The sequence below is a fragment of the Coregonus lavaretus genome (assembly GCF_964263955.1).
Source record: "Coregonus lavaretus genome assembly, chromosome: 26".
Lineage (NCBI taxonomy): Eukaryota > Metazoa > Chordata > Actinopteri > Salmoniformes > Salmonidae > Coregonus > Coregonus lavaretus.
The window spans coordinates 15,021,046-15,037,416 of record NC_140013.1 but is presented as its reverse complement, the minus strand read 5'-3'; the positions used below and the strand labels follow the sequence as shown (position 1 = coordinate 15,037,416).

The 16,371-nt window shown below is 41.8% G+C and overlaps 1 protein-coding gene across 1 annotated transcript in view; it reads right to left on the bottom strand.

Moving 5' to 3' along the window:
- The window catches only part of LOC311102231 (transmembrane protein 255B), a 45,807-nt gene that overhangs the window by 12,514 nt on the left and 16,922 nt on the right, over positions 1-16,371 (bottom strand). Inside the window, exons 5-6 of the mRNA XM_084143489.1 lie at positions 5,951-6,031; positions 5,666-5,751 (exon numbers count right to left, since the gene is read on the bottom strand). Coding sequence (XP_083999615.1) covers positions 5,666-5,751; positions 5,951-6,031 — 167 coding nt within the window. The remainder of the gene's footprint in view (positions 1-5,665; positions 5,752-5,950; positions 6,032-16,371) is intronic.

Genomic DNA, 16,371 nt, shown 5'->3' with positions numbered 1-16,371 from the left:
CTAGTGATTTAATTGTAGAAATAGATAATATTGCCATAATCTAAAATAGACATAAAAGTGGCCTAGACAATTTCCTTCCTATTAACAAAAGTCAGACGTGCTTTGTTTCTGTAAAAGTAACCAACCTTGAACTGAAACTTCTTCACCAGCTCAGTGACATGTTTTTTAAATGACAGCCAGATACCAAGATATTTGTAGGAAGGAACTCGCTCAATTTGTGTACCGTTCAAACTAGTCATTACAAATTAATTTAAATCTGGGTTATGGAACCAAGAATAAAGCATGCATTTTGTTTTGTTTACATTTAGCACTAACTTTAGATCCAATAGTGACCTCTGCAGTGCTTGAAAATCAGACTTCAAATTTGAAAAGGCTTGGCCAACCGATGGAGCAATGGAATACAACACTATCATCTGCATTCATTTTTTTATATATTTTTTTACAACATTACCAATTATATTTATATAGATTGTAAACAGTAGTCGGCCGAGTATCGAACCTTGGGGGCACCCCTTTATGTAACTCAAGGAACTCAGATTTGACCCCATCTACCTTGATGGCCTGAGTTCTGTCACTGAGATAATTATGAAACCATCGGCAAGCATCAGTACCAACCTTGCCAAGGACAGCTTATTCAACAGAATAACATGTTCTACAGTATCAAAAGCTTTTGACAAGTCTGGCAGCACAATTATTTCTATGATCTATGGCATTTGCAATATCATTTACAACAGGCATGGTAGCCGTAGGGGTGCTATGTTTAGGTCTAAATCCGGATCGATTAACATTATGAATACAATTTACAGATAGAAAATAACGTAGCTGTTTCTTGACCAATGATTCTATACTGAACAAAAATATAAACACAACATGTAAAGTGTTGGTCCCATGTTTCATTAGCTGAAATAAAATATCCCAGAAATGTTCCATTTGCACAAAAAGCTTATTTCTCTCAAATGTTGTGCACAAATTTGTTTACATCCCTGTTAGTGAGCATTTCTCCTTTGCCAAGATAATCCATCCACCTGACAGGTATGGCATATCAAGAAGCTGACTAAACAGCGTGATCATTACACAGGTGTACCTTGTGCTGGGGACAATAAAAGGCCACTCTTAAAACCTTGTGCTGGGGACACAATGTCACAGATGTCTAGATTTTGATTGGCATGCTGATTGCAGGAATGTCCAACAGAGAATTGAATGTTCATTCCATATACCATAAGCCGCCTCCAACGTTGTTTTAGAGAATTTGGCAGTATGTCCAACCGGCCTCACAAGCGCAGACCACGTGTAGCCACACCAGCCCAGGACCTCCACACCCGGCTTCTTCACCTGCGGGATCATCTGAGACCAGCCACCCGGACAGCTGATGAAACTGAGGAATATTTCTGTCTGTAATAAAGCCCTTTTTTGGGGAAAAACAAATCTGATTGGCTGGGCCTGGCTCCCCAGTGGCTGGGCCTGGCTCCCAAGTGGGTGGGCCTATGCCCTCCCAGGTCCACCCATGGCTGCGCCCCTGCCGAGTCATGTGAAATCCATAGATTAGGGCCTAATGAATGTATTCAATTTAGTGATTTCCTTAAATGAACTGTAGCTCAGTAAAATCGTTGAAATTGTTGCGTTTATATTTTTGTTCAGTATATTATTTTCGCCAGACAAGTGAGCCTGGAAATGGGTGGATAATTATCAAGATTACTACTATCTCCACCCTTATGGAGTGGTAGCACAAAAGCTGCTTTCCACACTTTTGGAATATTTCCTGATACTAAAGTTAAGTAACAAATGACCACCATTTCTTTCAAATAGGAAACCAGCTGAGATAAAATGCTGATTAAAAGCATCATGAATCAGAACTTTTTCAGTAATGATGCAGGTGTCTAAAACTACTTGCTTAGGCAGGGAAGTAGAGGAATTAGAGGGATCACTAACAGAGTCAGTCATAGCGCTAAGGAAGTAGTTTGATTTGGCTTGTTTAACTGAGGTAGTGCACCTATTTCTCAATTGCCTAAATAGCTGCCAATCAGCTAACAAGCCAGTTTCTCTAGCCTTGGCCCAGGCTTGATTTCTTATCAAGACGAGTTCTGCAAGTACAGGAGAGTACCATAGGTTAGTTCGGTTTTTGACTCTAAGTCGCTTGAAAGGGACATGTTTATTAGCCAGAGAGGTAAAAATGGTACGAAAAATGTAAGTGCCACAACAGGGTCTGGTATGCAGCTAGTATAAAAAATCCCGGAATAATATAGATCATGAAGGAACGCCAGGGGCGGGAATCTTAAAAAATGTCTCTTCACTATTATACTATGGTCATAGTTGTCACGCCCTGGCTCTGGGGACTCTTATATGTTGAGCCAGGGTGTGGAGTTTCTATGTGTTATTTTCTATGTTGTGTTCTAGTTCGTGTTTTCTATGTTGGCCAGGGTGGTTCCCAATCAGAGGCAGCTGATTCTTACTGTCTCTGATTGGGAACCATACTTAGGCAGCCTGTTGGCACTTTTGTTTTGTGGGATCTTGTTCCGGAAGGTTTGTGTATTTAACCTAGGACTTCACGTATCGTTTATTGTTTTGGTTCGTTGTGTGTACAAGTACTCATTAAAAGATGTACACTTCTCACGCTGCACCTTGGGCCGCTTCTGTCGACGATCGTGACAATAGTTTTTCAATTTGGTATCTCTAATGCAAGCAATAGGGCAGTGGTCGCTGATATAACTTGCAAAAACACCACTAGCCAAATATTTATAGTTTGTCAGGATAAGGTCAATCAATGAAGATGTTTGCTAGGTTTGTGGGTTTCATTATCAGCTGAGTCAAGTTGAACTCAAGACCGATATTCTTAAACTGATCTGAGGCATTTGTAAGCCAATCAAGATTTAGATTTCCTAACACAACCAGTTAAAATACCAGAAAATATTATAAATAATCAGAAATAATACCAACAGCCTCCACCGAAGCAGCTGGGGGGCAGTAGACCGCAGCAATAAATATATGCATATTTTTGCTTATGTCCACTTTAATAACCAACAGCTCACATAGTTTGGGGACTGAAATGCTAAGCGAGCATGATGCCATAAGAGAAGATCTTACATAAATAGCCACCCCTCCCCCCTTTTCTGCTCTATCACATCTGAAAATGTTGTAGTCCGCAATGGCAACGTCCTTGTCCATAATCAAATTATTCAGCCAGGTCTCTGAGATAACCAGAAAGTCTGGGCTAGTGTCATGCACCCAGACATCCAGAAAGTCCAGTTTAGACATCAGCCTTCGCACATTTATATTTAACAGTCCAAGCCCTCTGCGAGATTTGAAAACAGCAGGAGTATCCATGGTGACACAAGAGTCAATAGAACTGGATGAGCTAGCCACTTCCTGATTGGATTCAAAGTTGCAGAGCTAATAGCAGAATTCAGGTAAATGTGCACAGGATTACTATTGACAATACCCCTATGGTTATGAGCACATGTAGCAAAACGATAGCTTGATATAAAACTATTAATAGCATAGGTTGAGCTAACAACAGTGGGTTCCTTATGGGAGCTAACAGAGCTATCAATGTATTTATTTGATTTGATTATTAAATTACATTTTTATTAAATTAACAGGCACAGAATTACTATTTACAATAACCCTATCAACATGGGAAATTGTGGCGGAATGATATCTCTGCAATTTAATGGGAGTAAATACATGTACCTTTGAGGAGCTTGATTTGATCAGTCATTGCCTCAGCGCTGCCTTATAGTGTTTGAACAGGATCCATGCACCCAAACGATTAGGGTGGATCCCGTCCTCCTTATAGAGCATCCTCTGCTTCCAAAAGGTGTAAAAGTTGGCTACAAAAGGTACACCCAAGGAACTGCAGTAGTCAGTAGCCAGTTGTGAAGTGCTAGTAATCTGCTGAGGGCACAGGGCAAGAAATTATAGGACGTTTTTTGGTATCCAGCAGAGAACCAATCAATTCTTCAAAATCCTGTTTCAGCCGTTCCGAGCTACCATTTTTAATGTAATTAAATCCCACATGGACTACAACAGCATCAATCTCTGTGTGCTGATGTAGAAAAGTGTGGAGCAGCCTAGTAATATCCTGTACTCGAACCCCGGGATAGCACAGGGTTTTTGCTCCAGAAACCAATACGTTTCTAACCACAGAGCTGCCTAAGACAACAGCCGGAGAGATTGAAGATTAAATCCGCCCATTCCCACGCCTAGCATTTGGGAGACCCGTCAAGGACCAGCCAGACGCGGAATCTCGCACGACCGAATTTCTTGCAACCCAGTTCGAGCCTCCCATAACCAACAAAGCCTTATTTTACATTTGCATTTTTAGTCATTTAGCAGATGCTCTTATCCAGAGCCAATTACAGTTAGTGAGTGCATACATTTTCATACTGGATGTATTCACCATAGAAGCCACCGGAGAGGGAGTCTGAACAGGGGACGGAGGCGCAGGTACCTCCGGATCCAATCTTGAAGCAGAAGCCCCCAGGGATGAAGGCGCCGGAACCTCTAGATCCAGGGCAGTGAAGCTGTTTGAAGTAACCAGTCCGGGCTTCCTACCGCCAAGGAGGCCTCAATTACCAAAGGCCGCTGCTTTCTACTTCCACTGTGAGTGACATGCCTCCATGGCTGGTTGGCAGGGTCAAGAATAGGAACATCCACTAATGTCACACCCTGATCGCTACTTGTTTGCTAAGAGTAGCCACTTCGCCTCTGTAGTCCTCTGCAAGCAAACAGTTGCTGCATTGAAAGTCCAGACAGTCCACATTGTCCCGGAATAGAGCAAAATAAACACAGCTCCTGCAGCATTTAAACTGTTCGTTACCAACCTCCATTTGAAACTACCGGCTAGCTAAGATAGCTAAGCTAATTGGACTCTCTTCTTGACAGGAATTTACTGAAAGTTTGCTATAAGCTACAGTGGGTTTGCAAATACAGCCTGCACCCTGCCTCCCGAAACAAGCACGGCCTGTGAAATGGCAAACACTTCAAGCAACACAAACCTGAGTCACACACCAGTACGGCAAACAGAGAGAAAGCGGAGGACTTGCTCACTGTATGGATCCTGCCTGCACAAACACTACACGAGCGGGAGATGACCAACTTGGTGCTGTAGAAGCAAGCAGTAAATTGCGGGGCAGTGAGTCAAAACACCGGTCTACAAGTTAAGGAGAGACAGGTAGCATGAGCATTCGCTTACCAACGAGCAGCGTGGTGTGAATGAGCATGGAGTGAAGGAGCAGCGAATGATGACTCATGAGGGCAGTGGGAAGTGAGATGAGTTGGTCTGTACACCATGTGACCTGGCTAGGAAACCCTTGGCGCTAGTTTGAGCCTACTTCAGCTTAAATAGGGCACAATCACTCCACACCTTATCATCGTGATAGCTAATGTGTGACGAGCATTCTGGCACAAAATGCCTTCCAAGCATCACACAGGTGGGTGGGTTCTACACATTGCTGATGTGAGGGGTGAGTTACCACATATACTGTATATAAAGTTATTTTAGCACTGCATTTTTATTACCCAGTTAGATTATTCCCGGTTGGATCTACCGCTTATCAGACTTGCTTTCAATGAGAATGACAGATCTATAACATTTCTATCAGAAATCTGTTGGGTTGTTCACAAAGCTTCATTATGGACCTTTAATGTATGTGTATCTTTTACTCACTTGGCACAGTCATAAAGGTCGCAGCAGTAGCAGGTCCCACTGCGTACCTTCATACTACATGACTCCGTGAGACCCTGGCATGGCACCTGCAAGAGGAGGCAGACACTCTAATCAACAGTATTGAGTGACAGGTACAGTACAAGCAGAGATTAGTCAAAGGTGATTGACCCCTCCCTTAAAAATGGATTTTCCCCCTGCCAGACAGTATGTACTACATGTATTTTCAGAATTGGACAGTATAGCTAGCACAGTAAGTCATATTGCTATGCGTGCAGTTGTACTTACAGAGGCATAGTAATTCTCATAGATATAGCTGTTTCCACTGGTGTAAAACTGGCATCTCCCTGCTTTCAGAGGACGGACATCCTGGTGTGGACAGACAGAGATGATCTCTTAATGCATGAGAACTTTGAATAGACTGCAGTTGTATTACATTTGCATTTTAGTCATTTAGCAGACGCTCTTATCCAGAGCGACTTACAGTTAGTGAATGCATACATTATATATTTAATTTTTTTATACTGGCCCCCCGTGGGAATCGAACCCACAACCCTGGCGTTGCAAACGCCATGCTCTACCAACTGAGCTACATCCCTGCCGGCCATTCCCTCCCCTACGCTGGACCAATTGTGCGCCGCCCCATGGGTCTCCCGGTCACGGCCGGCTATGACAGAGCCTGGATTCGAACCAGGATCTCTAGTGGCACAGCTAGCACTGTGATGCAGTGCCTTAGACCACTGCGCCACTCGGGACACTACATTTGCTTTAAACACAGCTGCAATGACTCCATCCAATTCCAGCACACCCCTTTTGAATAGCATTACCAATTAGACTCCATATCGTTCTGGCATTGTAAAGTTCTCCAATAAAACAGAAGACGGATTTAAAATATTTAGAATGGTTCACCAATGCAAGGACATCCGGCCAACTTGATACAACTGTGGGAAGCATTGAAGTCAACATGGGCCAGCATCCCTGGGGAATGGTTTCGACACTTTATAGAGTCCATGCCCTCACGAATTGAGGCTGTTCTGGGGGAAAACAGGGGTGCAACTCAATATTAGGAAGGTGTTCCTAATGTTTGGTACACTCAGTGTACAGTCGTGGTCAAAAGTTTTGAGAATGACACAAACATTAATTTTCACAAAGTGCTGCCTCAGTTTTTATGATGGCAATTTGCATATTTGCAATTAATTGCAAAGTCCCTCTTTGCCATGAAAATGAACTTAATCCCCCAAAAACATTTCCACTGCATTTCAGCCCTGCCACAAAAGGACCAGCTGACATCATGTCAGTGAATCTCTCATTAACACAGGTGAGAGTGTTGAGAGTGTCAACACTCTCACCTGTGTTAAGGAGAGATTCACTGACATGATGTCAGCTGGTCCTTTTGTGGCAGGGCTGAAATGCAGTGGAAATATTTTGGGGGGATTAAGTTCATTTTCATGCCGATTGAGTTAGAATAACAGACTGGAAGCTTTAAAAGGAAGGTGGTGCTTGAAATCATGGTTAAGAGAGGAAGAAAAATGGTTACCTGCAAGGAAACATGTGCCGTCATCATTGCTTTGCACGAAAAGGGCTTCACAGGCAAGGATATTGCCGCTAGCAAGATTGCACCTAAATCAACCATTTATCGGATCATCAAGAACTTCAAGAAGAGAGGTTCAATTGTTGTGAAGAAGGCATCAGGGCGCCCAAGAAAGTCCAGCAAGCACCAGGACCATCTCCTAAAGTTGATTCAGCTGCGGGATCGGGGCACCACCAGTGCAGAGCTTGCTCAGGAATGGCAGCAGGCAGGTATAAATGCATCTGCATGCACAGTGAGGCAAAGACTTTTGGAGGATGGCCTGGTGTCAAGAAGGGCAGCGAGGAAGGCACTTCTCTCTAGGAAAAACATCAGGGACAGACTGATATTCTGTAAAATGTACAGGGATTGGACTGCTGAGGACTGGGGTAAAGTCATTTTCTCTGATGAATCCCCTTTCCGATTGTTTGGGGCATCCGGAAAAAAGCTTGTCTGGAGAAGACAAGGTGAGCGCTACCATCAGTCCTGTGTCATGCCAACAGTAAAGCATCCTGAGACCATTCATGTGTGGGGTTGCTTCTCAGCCAAGGGAGTGGGCTCACTCACAATTTTGCCTAAGAACACAGCCATGAATAAAGAATGGTACCAACACATCCTCAGAGAGCAACTTCTCCCAACCATCCAAGAACAGTTTGGTGACGAACAATGCCTTTTCCAACATGATGGAGCACCTTGCCATAAGGCAAAAGTGATAACTAAGTGGCTCTGGGAACAAAACATCAGAATTTTGGGTCCATGGCCAGGAAACTCCCCAGACCTTAATCCTATTGAGAACTTGTGGTCAATCCTCAAGAGGCGGGTGGACAAACAAAAACCCACAAATTCTGACAAACTCCTAGCATTGATTATGCAAGAATGGGCTGAAAAAGAAGGGCCAACACTGCAAATATTGACTCTTTGCATAAACTTAATGTAATTGTCAATAAAAGACTTTGACACTTATGGAATGCTTGTAATTATACTTCAGTATACCATAGTAACATCTAACAAAAATATCGAAAAACACTGAAGCAGCAAACTTTGTGAAGACCAATACTAACAAAACTTTTGACCACGACTGTATGTTAGAAGCAGAAGACGGATATAATATATATATGTATAAATGTATATGTATGTATGTGTATATATATATACACAGTTGAAGTCGGAGGTTTACATGCACTTAGGTTGGAGTCATTAAAACTCGCTTTTCAACCACTCCACACATTTTTGTTAACAAACTATAGTTTTGGCAAATCGGTTAGGACATCTACTTTGTCCATGACACAAGTCATTTTTCCAACAATTGTTTACAGACAGATTATTTCACTTATAATTCAATGTATCACAATTCCAGTGGGTCAGAAGTTTACATACACTAAGTTGACTGTGCCTTTAAACAGCTTGGAAAATTCCAGAAAATGATGTCATGGCTTTAGAAGCTTCTGATAGGCTAATTGACATCATTTGAGTCAATTGTTGGTGTACCTGTGGCTGTATTTCAAGGCCTACCTTCAAACTCAGTGCCTCTTTGCTTGACATCATGGGAAAATGTAAAGAAATCAGCCAAAAAAAGGAGACTTCCACAAGTCTGGTTCATCCTTGGGAGCAATTTCCAAATGCCTGAAGGTACCACGTTCATCTGTACAAACAATTGTATGCAAGTATAAACACCATGGGACCACGCAGCCATCATACCGCTCAGGAAGAAGACGCGTTCTGTCTCCTAGAGATGAATGTACTTTGGTGCGAAAAGTGCAAATCAATCCCAGAACAACAACAAAGGACCTTGTGAAGATGCTGGAGGAAACAGGTACAAAAGTATCTATATCCACAGTAAAACAAGTCCTATTTCGACATAACCTGAAAAGCCGCTCAGCAAGGAAGAAGCCACTGCTCCAAAACCGCCATAAAAAAGCCAGACTACGGTTTGCAACTGCACATGGGGACAAAGATAGTACTTTTTGGAGAAATGTCCTCTGGTCTGATTAAACAAAAATATAACTGTTTGGCCATAATGACCATCGTTATGTTTGGAGGAAAAAGGGGGGTCTTGCAAGCCGAAGAACACCATCCCAACCGTGAAGCACGGGGGTGGCAGCATCATGCTCTGGGGGTGCTTTGCTGCAGGAGGGATTGGTGCACTTCACAAAATAGATGGCATCATGAGGAAGGAAAATGATGTGGATATATTGAAGCAACATCTCAAGACATCAGTCAGGAAGTTAAAGCTTGGTCGCCAATGGGTCTTCCAACTTCGAAAGTTGTGGCAAAATGGCTTAAGGACAACAAAGTCAAGATATTGGAGTGGCCATCACAAAGCCCTGACCTCAATCCTGTAGAACATTTGTGGGCAGAATTGAAAAAGCATGTGCGAGCAAGGAGGCCTACAAACCTGATTCAGTTACACCAGCTCTGTCAGGAGGAATGGGCCAATATTCATCCAACTTATTGAGGGAAGCTTGTGGAAGGCTACCCGAAACATTTGACCCAAGTTAAACAATTTAAAGGCAATGCTAACAAATACTAATTGAGTGTATGTAAACTTCGGACCTTCTGGGAATGTGATGAAATAAATAAAAGCTGAAATAAATAATTATCTCTACTATTATTCTGACATTTCACAGCGGAGATTGGAGTATCTGTCCATAGGACCACTTTAAGCCGTACACTCCACAGAGCTGGGCTTTACGGAAGAGTGGCCAGAAAAAAGATATTGCTTAAAGAAAAAAATAAGCAAACACGTTTGGTGTTCACCAAAAGGCATGTGGGAGACTCCCCAAACATATGGAAGAAGGTACTTTGGTCAGATGAGACTAAAATTGAGCTTTTTGGCCATGAAGGAAAACGCTATGTCTGGTGCAAACCCAACACCTCTCATCACCCCGAGAACACCATCCCCACAGTGAAGCATGGTGGTGGCAGCATCATGCTGTGGGATGTTTTTAATCGGCAGGGACTGGGAAACTGGACAGGGCATTTTTACTAGGATTAAATGTCAGGAATTGTGAAAAACTGAGTTTAAATGTATTTGGCTGAGGTGTATGTTAACTTCCGACTTCAACTGTATACAGTGCCTTGCAAAAGTATTCATCCCCCTTGGCGTTTTTCCTATTTTGTTGCATTACAACCTGTAAATTAAATTGATTTTTATTTGGATTTCATGTAATGAACATACACAAAATAGTGCAAATTTGTGAAGTGAAATTAAAAAAATAACTTATTTAAAAAAATTCTACAAAAATTAATAACGGAAAAATGGTGCGTGCATATGTATTCACCCCCTTTGCTATGAAGCCCCTAAATAAGATCTGGTGCAACCAATTACCTGCAGAAGTCACATAATTAGTTAAATAAAGTCCACCTGTTTGCAATCTAAGTGTCATATGATCTGTCACATGATCTCAGTATATATACACCTGTTCTGAAAGGTCCCAGAGTCTGCAACACCACTAAGCAAGGGGCACCACCAAGCAAGCGGCACCATGAAGACCAAGGAGCTCTCCAAACAGGTCAGGGACAAAGTTGTGGAGAAGTACAGATCAGGGTTGGGTTATAAAAAAAATATCAGAAACTTTGATCATCCCACGGAGCACCATTAAATCCATTATTAAAAAATGGAAAGAATATGGCACCACAACAAACCTGCCAAGAGAGGGCTGCCCACCAAAACTCACGGACCAGGCAAGGAGGGCATTAATCAGAGAGGCAACAAAGAGACCAAAGATAACCCTGAAGGAGCTGCAAAGCTCCACAGCGGAGATTGGAGTATCTGTCCATAGGACCACTTTAAGCCGTACACTCCACAGAGCTGGGCTTTACGGAAGAGTGGCCAGAAAAAAGACATTGCTTAAAGAAAAAAATAAGCAAACACGTTTGGTGTTCACCAAAAGGCATGTGGGAGACTCCCCAAACATATGGAAGAAGGTACTTTGGTCAGATGAGACTAAAATTGAGCTTTTTGGCCATGAAGGAAAACGCTATGTCTGGTGCAAACCCAACACCTCTCATCACCCCGAGAACACCATCCCCACAGTGAAGCATGGTGGTGGCAGCATCATGCTGTGGGATGTTTTTAATCGGCAGGGACTGGGAAACTGGTCAGAATTGAAGGAATGATGGAGGGCGCTAAATACAGGGAAATTCTTGAGGGAAACCTGTTTCAGTCTTCCACAGATTTGAGACTGGGACGGAGGTTCACCTTCCAGCAGGACAATGACCTTAAGCATACTGCTAAAGCAACACTCGAGGGGTTTAAGGGAAACATTTAAATGTCTTGGAATGGCCTAGTCAAAGCCCAGACCTCAATCCAATTGAGAATCTGTGGTATGACTTAAAGATTGCTGTACACCAGTGGCACCCATCCAACTTGAAGGAGCTGGAGCAGTTTTGCCTTGAAGAATGGCCAAAAATCCCAGTGGCTAGATGTGCCAAGTTAATAGAGACATACCCCAAGAGACTTGCAGCTGTAATTGCTGCAAAAGATGGCTCTACAAAGTATTGACTTTGGGGGGGGGGTGAATAGTTATGCACGCTCAAGTTTTCTGTTTTTTTTGTCTTGTTTCTTGTTTGTTTCACAATTAAGCATATTTTGCATCTTCAAAGTGGTAGGCATGTTGTGTAAATCAAATGATACAAACCCCCCAAAATCCATTTTAATTCCAGGTTGTCAGGCAACAAAATAGGAAAAATGCCAAGGGGGGGTGAATACCTTCGCAAGCCACTGTATATATATATATATATATATATATATATATATACAGTCATGGCCAAAATTGTTGGCACCCCTGAAATTTTTCCAGAAAATGAAGTATTTCTCACAGAAAAGTATTGAAATTACACATGTTTTGCTATGCACATGTTTATTTCCTTTGTGTGTATTGGAATAACACAAAAAAAAACAGGAAAAAAGCAAATTTGACATAATTTCACACAAAACTAAAAAAATGGGCCGGACAAAGTTATTGGCACCCTTTCAAAATTGTGGATAAATAAGTTTGTTCCAAGCATGTGATGCTCCTTTAAACTCACCTGGGGCAAGTAACAGGTGTGGGCAATCTAAAAATTACACCTGAAAGCAGATAAAAAGGAGAGAAGTTGACTCAGTCTTTGCATTGTGTTTCTGTGTGTGCCACACTAAGCATGGAGAACAGAAAGAGGAAAAGAGAACTGTCTGAGGACTTGAGAACCAAAATTGTGGAAAAATATCAACAATCTCAAGGTTACAAGTCCATCTCCAGAGATCTAGATGTTCCTTTGTCCACAGTGCGCAACATGATCAAGAAGTTTGCAACCCATGGCACTGTAGCTAATCTCCCTGGACGTGGACGGAAGAGAAAAATTGATGAAAGGTTGCAACGCAGGATAGTCCGGATGGTGGATAAGCAGCCCCAAACAAGTTCCAAAGAAATTCAAGCTGTCCTGCAGGCTCAGGGTGCATCAGTGTCAGCGCGAACTATACGTCGAAATTTGAATGAAATGAAACGCTATGGCAGGAGACCCAGGAGGACCCCACTGCTGACACAGAGACATAAAAAAGCAAGACTACAGTTTGCCAAAATGTACATGAGTAAGCCAAATTCCTTCTGGGAGAACGTCTTATGGACAGATGAGACCAAGATAGAGCTTTTTGGTAAAGCACATCGTTCTACTGTTTACCGAAAATGTAATGAAGCCTTCAAAGAAAAGAACACAGTACCTACAGTCAAATATGGTGGAGGTTCAAAGATGTTTTGGGGTTGTTTTGCTGCCTCTGGCACTGGGTGCCTTGACTGTGTGCAAGGCATCATGAAATCTGAGGATTACCAAAGGATTTTGGGTCGCAATGTAGGGCCCAGTGTCAGAAAGCTGGGTTTGCGTCCGAGATCATGGGTCTTCCAGCAGGACAATGACCCCAAACATACTTCAAAAAGCACCCAGAAATGGATGGCAACAAAGCGCTGGAGAGTTCTGAAGTGGCCAGCAATGAGTCCAGATCTTAATCCCATTGAACACCTGTGGAGAGATCTTAAAATTGCTGTTGGGAAAAGGCACCCATCCAATATGAGAGACCTGGAGCAGTTTGCAAAAGAAGAGTGGTCCAAAATTCCGGGTGAGAGGTGTAAGAAGCTTATTGATGGTTATAGGAAGCGACTGATTTCAGTAATTTTTTCCAAAGGGTGTGCAACTAAATATTAAGTTAAGGGTGCCAATCATTTTGTCCGGCCCATTTTTTGAGTTTTGTGTGAAATTATGTCAAATTTGCTTTTTTCCTGTTTTTTTTGTGTTATTCCAATACACACAAAGGAAATAAACATGTGCATAGCAAAACATGTGTAATTTCAATACTTTTCTGTGAGAAATACTTCATTTTCTGGAAAAATTTCAGGGGTGCCAACAATTTTGGCCATGACTGTATATATATATATATATATATATATATATGTGTATGTTAGAAGCAGAAGGGGTGAATTTTGCAGCTTTTACTAAGGCATTGTAAATAGATAGTAGTTATGTACTATGCTGTTCAACACATACTGTATATAAGTATATCAACTAGTACACTACGTTGGAACTAGTCAAGTCAACTCTTATTGACATTTGTAAGTACCGAATACATACAGATGTAGGATGTTCATTTGATCACCCTGTTGCAGGAGAACTTTCCTGAAAGCAGTAAATATAAAACTTGTAGTGTATTTGAGGTTTAAAAAGGCTGCTAAAGTTAGTAATTTCCACTTTTAAATTTCAGACTTGATTTTCCCTTATGAAAAATCTATCAACCCCCATAAAAGTGTTGATTAATTATAATCCACATAATAATTCACATTTCCTGTTGCTGCAGGATTATCTTCCTGCTGTAGCAAACTTGCTCAAATTAAGATCCTACATCTGTACAGTGCATTGGAATCTTTCTGTGACAAAAGCTGAACATAAGCATTGATATAATCTAGAGGCAGACATCTACAGTGGGGAAAAAAGTATTTAGTCAGCCACCAATTGTGCAAGTTCTCCCACTTAAAAAGATGAGAGAGGCCTGTAATTTTCATCATAGGTACACGTCAACTATGACAGACAAATTGAGAAGAAAAAAATCCTGAAAATCACATTGTAGGATTTTTTATGAATTTATTTGCAAATTATGGTGGAAAATAAGTATTTGGTCACCTACAAACAAGCAAGATTTCTGGCTCTCACAGACCTGTAACTTCTTCTTTAAGAGGCTCCTCTCTCCTCCACTCGTTACCTGTATTAATGGCACCTGTTTGAAGTTGTTATCAGTATAAAAGACACCTGTCCACAACCTCAAACAGTCACACTCCAAACTCCACTATGGCCAAGACCAAAGAGCTGTCAAAGGACACCAGAAACAAAATTGTAGACCTGCACCAGGCTGGGAAGACTGAATCTGCAATAGGTAAGCAGCTTGGTTTGAAGAAATCAACTGTGGGAGCAATTATTAGGAAATGGAAGACATACAAGACCACTGATAATCTCCCTCGATCTGGAGCTCCACGCAAGATCTCACCCCGTGGGGTCAAAATGATCACAAGAACGGTGAGCAAAAATCCCAGAACCACACGGGGGGACCTAGTGAATGACCTGCAGAGAGCTGGGACTAAATTAACAAAGCCTACCATCAGTAACACACTACGCCGCCAGGGACTCAAATCCTGCAGTGCCAGACGTGTCCCCCTGCTTAAGCCAGTACATGTCCAGGCCCGTCTGAAGTTTGCTAGAGTGCATTTGGATGATCCAGAAGAGGATTGGGAGAATGTCATAAGGTCAGATGAAACCAAAATAGAACTTTTTGGTAAAAACTCAACTCGTCGTGTTTGGAGGACAAAGAATGCTGAGTTGCATCCAAAGAACACCATACCTACTGTGAAGCATGGGGGTGGAAACATCATGCTTTGGGGCTGTTTTTCTGCAAAGAGACCAGGACGACTGATCCGTGTAAAGGAAAGAATGAATGGGGCCATGTATCGTGAGATTTTCAGTGAAAACCTCCTTCCATCAGCAAGGGCATTGAAGATGAAACGTGGCTGGGTCTTTCAGCATGACAATGATCCCAAACACACTGCCCGGGCAACGAAGGAGTGGCTTCGTAAGAAGCATTTCAAGGTCCTGGAGTGGCCTAGCCAGTCTCCTGATCTCAACCCCATAGAAAATCTTTGGAGGGAGTTGAAAGTCCGTGTTGCCCAGCGACAGCCCCAAAACATCACTGCTCTAGAGGAGATTTGCATGGAGGAATGGGCCAAAATACCAGCAACAGTGTGTGAAAACCTTGTGAAGACTTACAGAAAACGTTTGACCTGTGTCATTGCCAACAAAGGGTATATAACAAAGTATTGAGAAACTTTTGTTATTGACCAAATACTTATTTTCCACCATAATTTGCAAATAAATTCATAAAAAGTCCTATAATGTGATTTTCTGGATTTTTATTTCTCATTTTGTCTGTCATAGTTGACGTGTACCTATGATGAAAATTACAGGCCTCTCTCATATTTTTAAGTGGGAGAACTTGCACAATTGGTGGCTGACTAAATACTTTTTTTCCCCACTGTAAGCCAGATTACTATATGGACTTGATTTGACCGGTTGATGATTGTGAATAGAACTAAGGCCTAGTAATATTGACAGCATGAGGAAAGGCAAAATGTTTAAAATGTCAAATTGTTACACTTCTCCTTATAAAGGGATACAAATGAAAAGCCATAACATTTATGACAAAAATAGGTCCTTCTTTTTTACTTTAATACTCATCCCTTCATAGGGTCAAATCCTACTTGGAATCAAAAATACAAAAATATTTCAACTATGTAGTCAAACGGGGGGTGTGGGGGTTGCTTACAGATCAAGACTTATTGGGAAACAGACACCCAGTGGAGTCTAGTGCCCCTATACCCAACTTGGTCTCACAGTATTTCATATTATTCTGTACGTAAATCCGAAACACTACATTTAGTATGATATATTATGTTTCGTATGGTATATATTAATTTGTGGATGTCCATCATCCATTTCGTATGATATGTTACGAATTGCGAAACGTACAATATGTTACGAATAAGCAAAACGTATGATATGTTACGAATTCCAATTTGTTGTGGCTAACGTTAGCTAGGTGTCTAGGTGGCTAATGCTAACGTTAGCTATC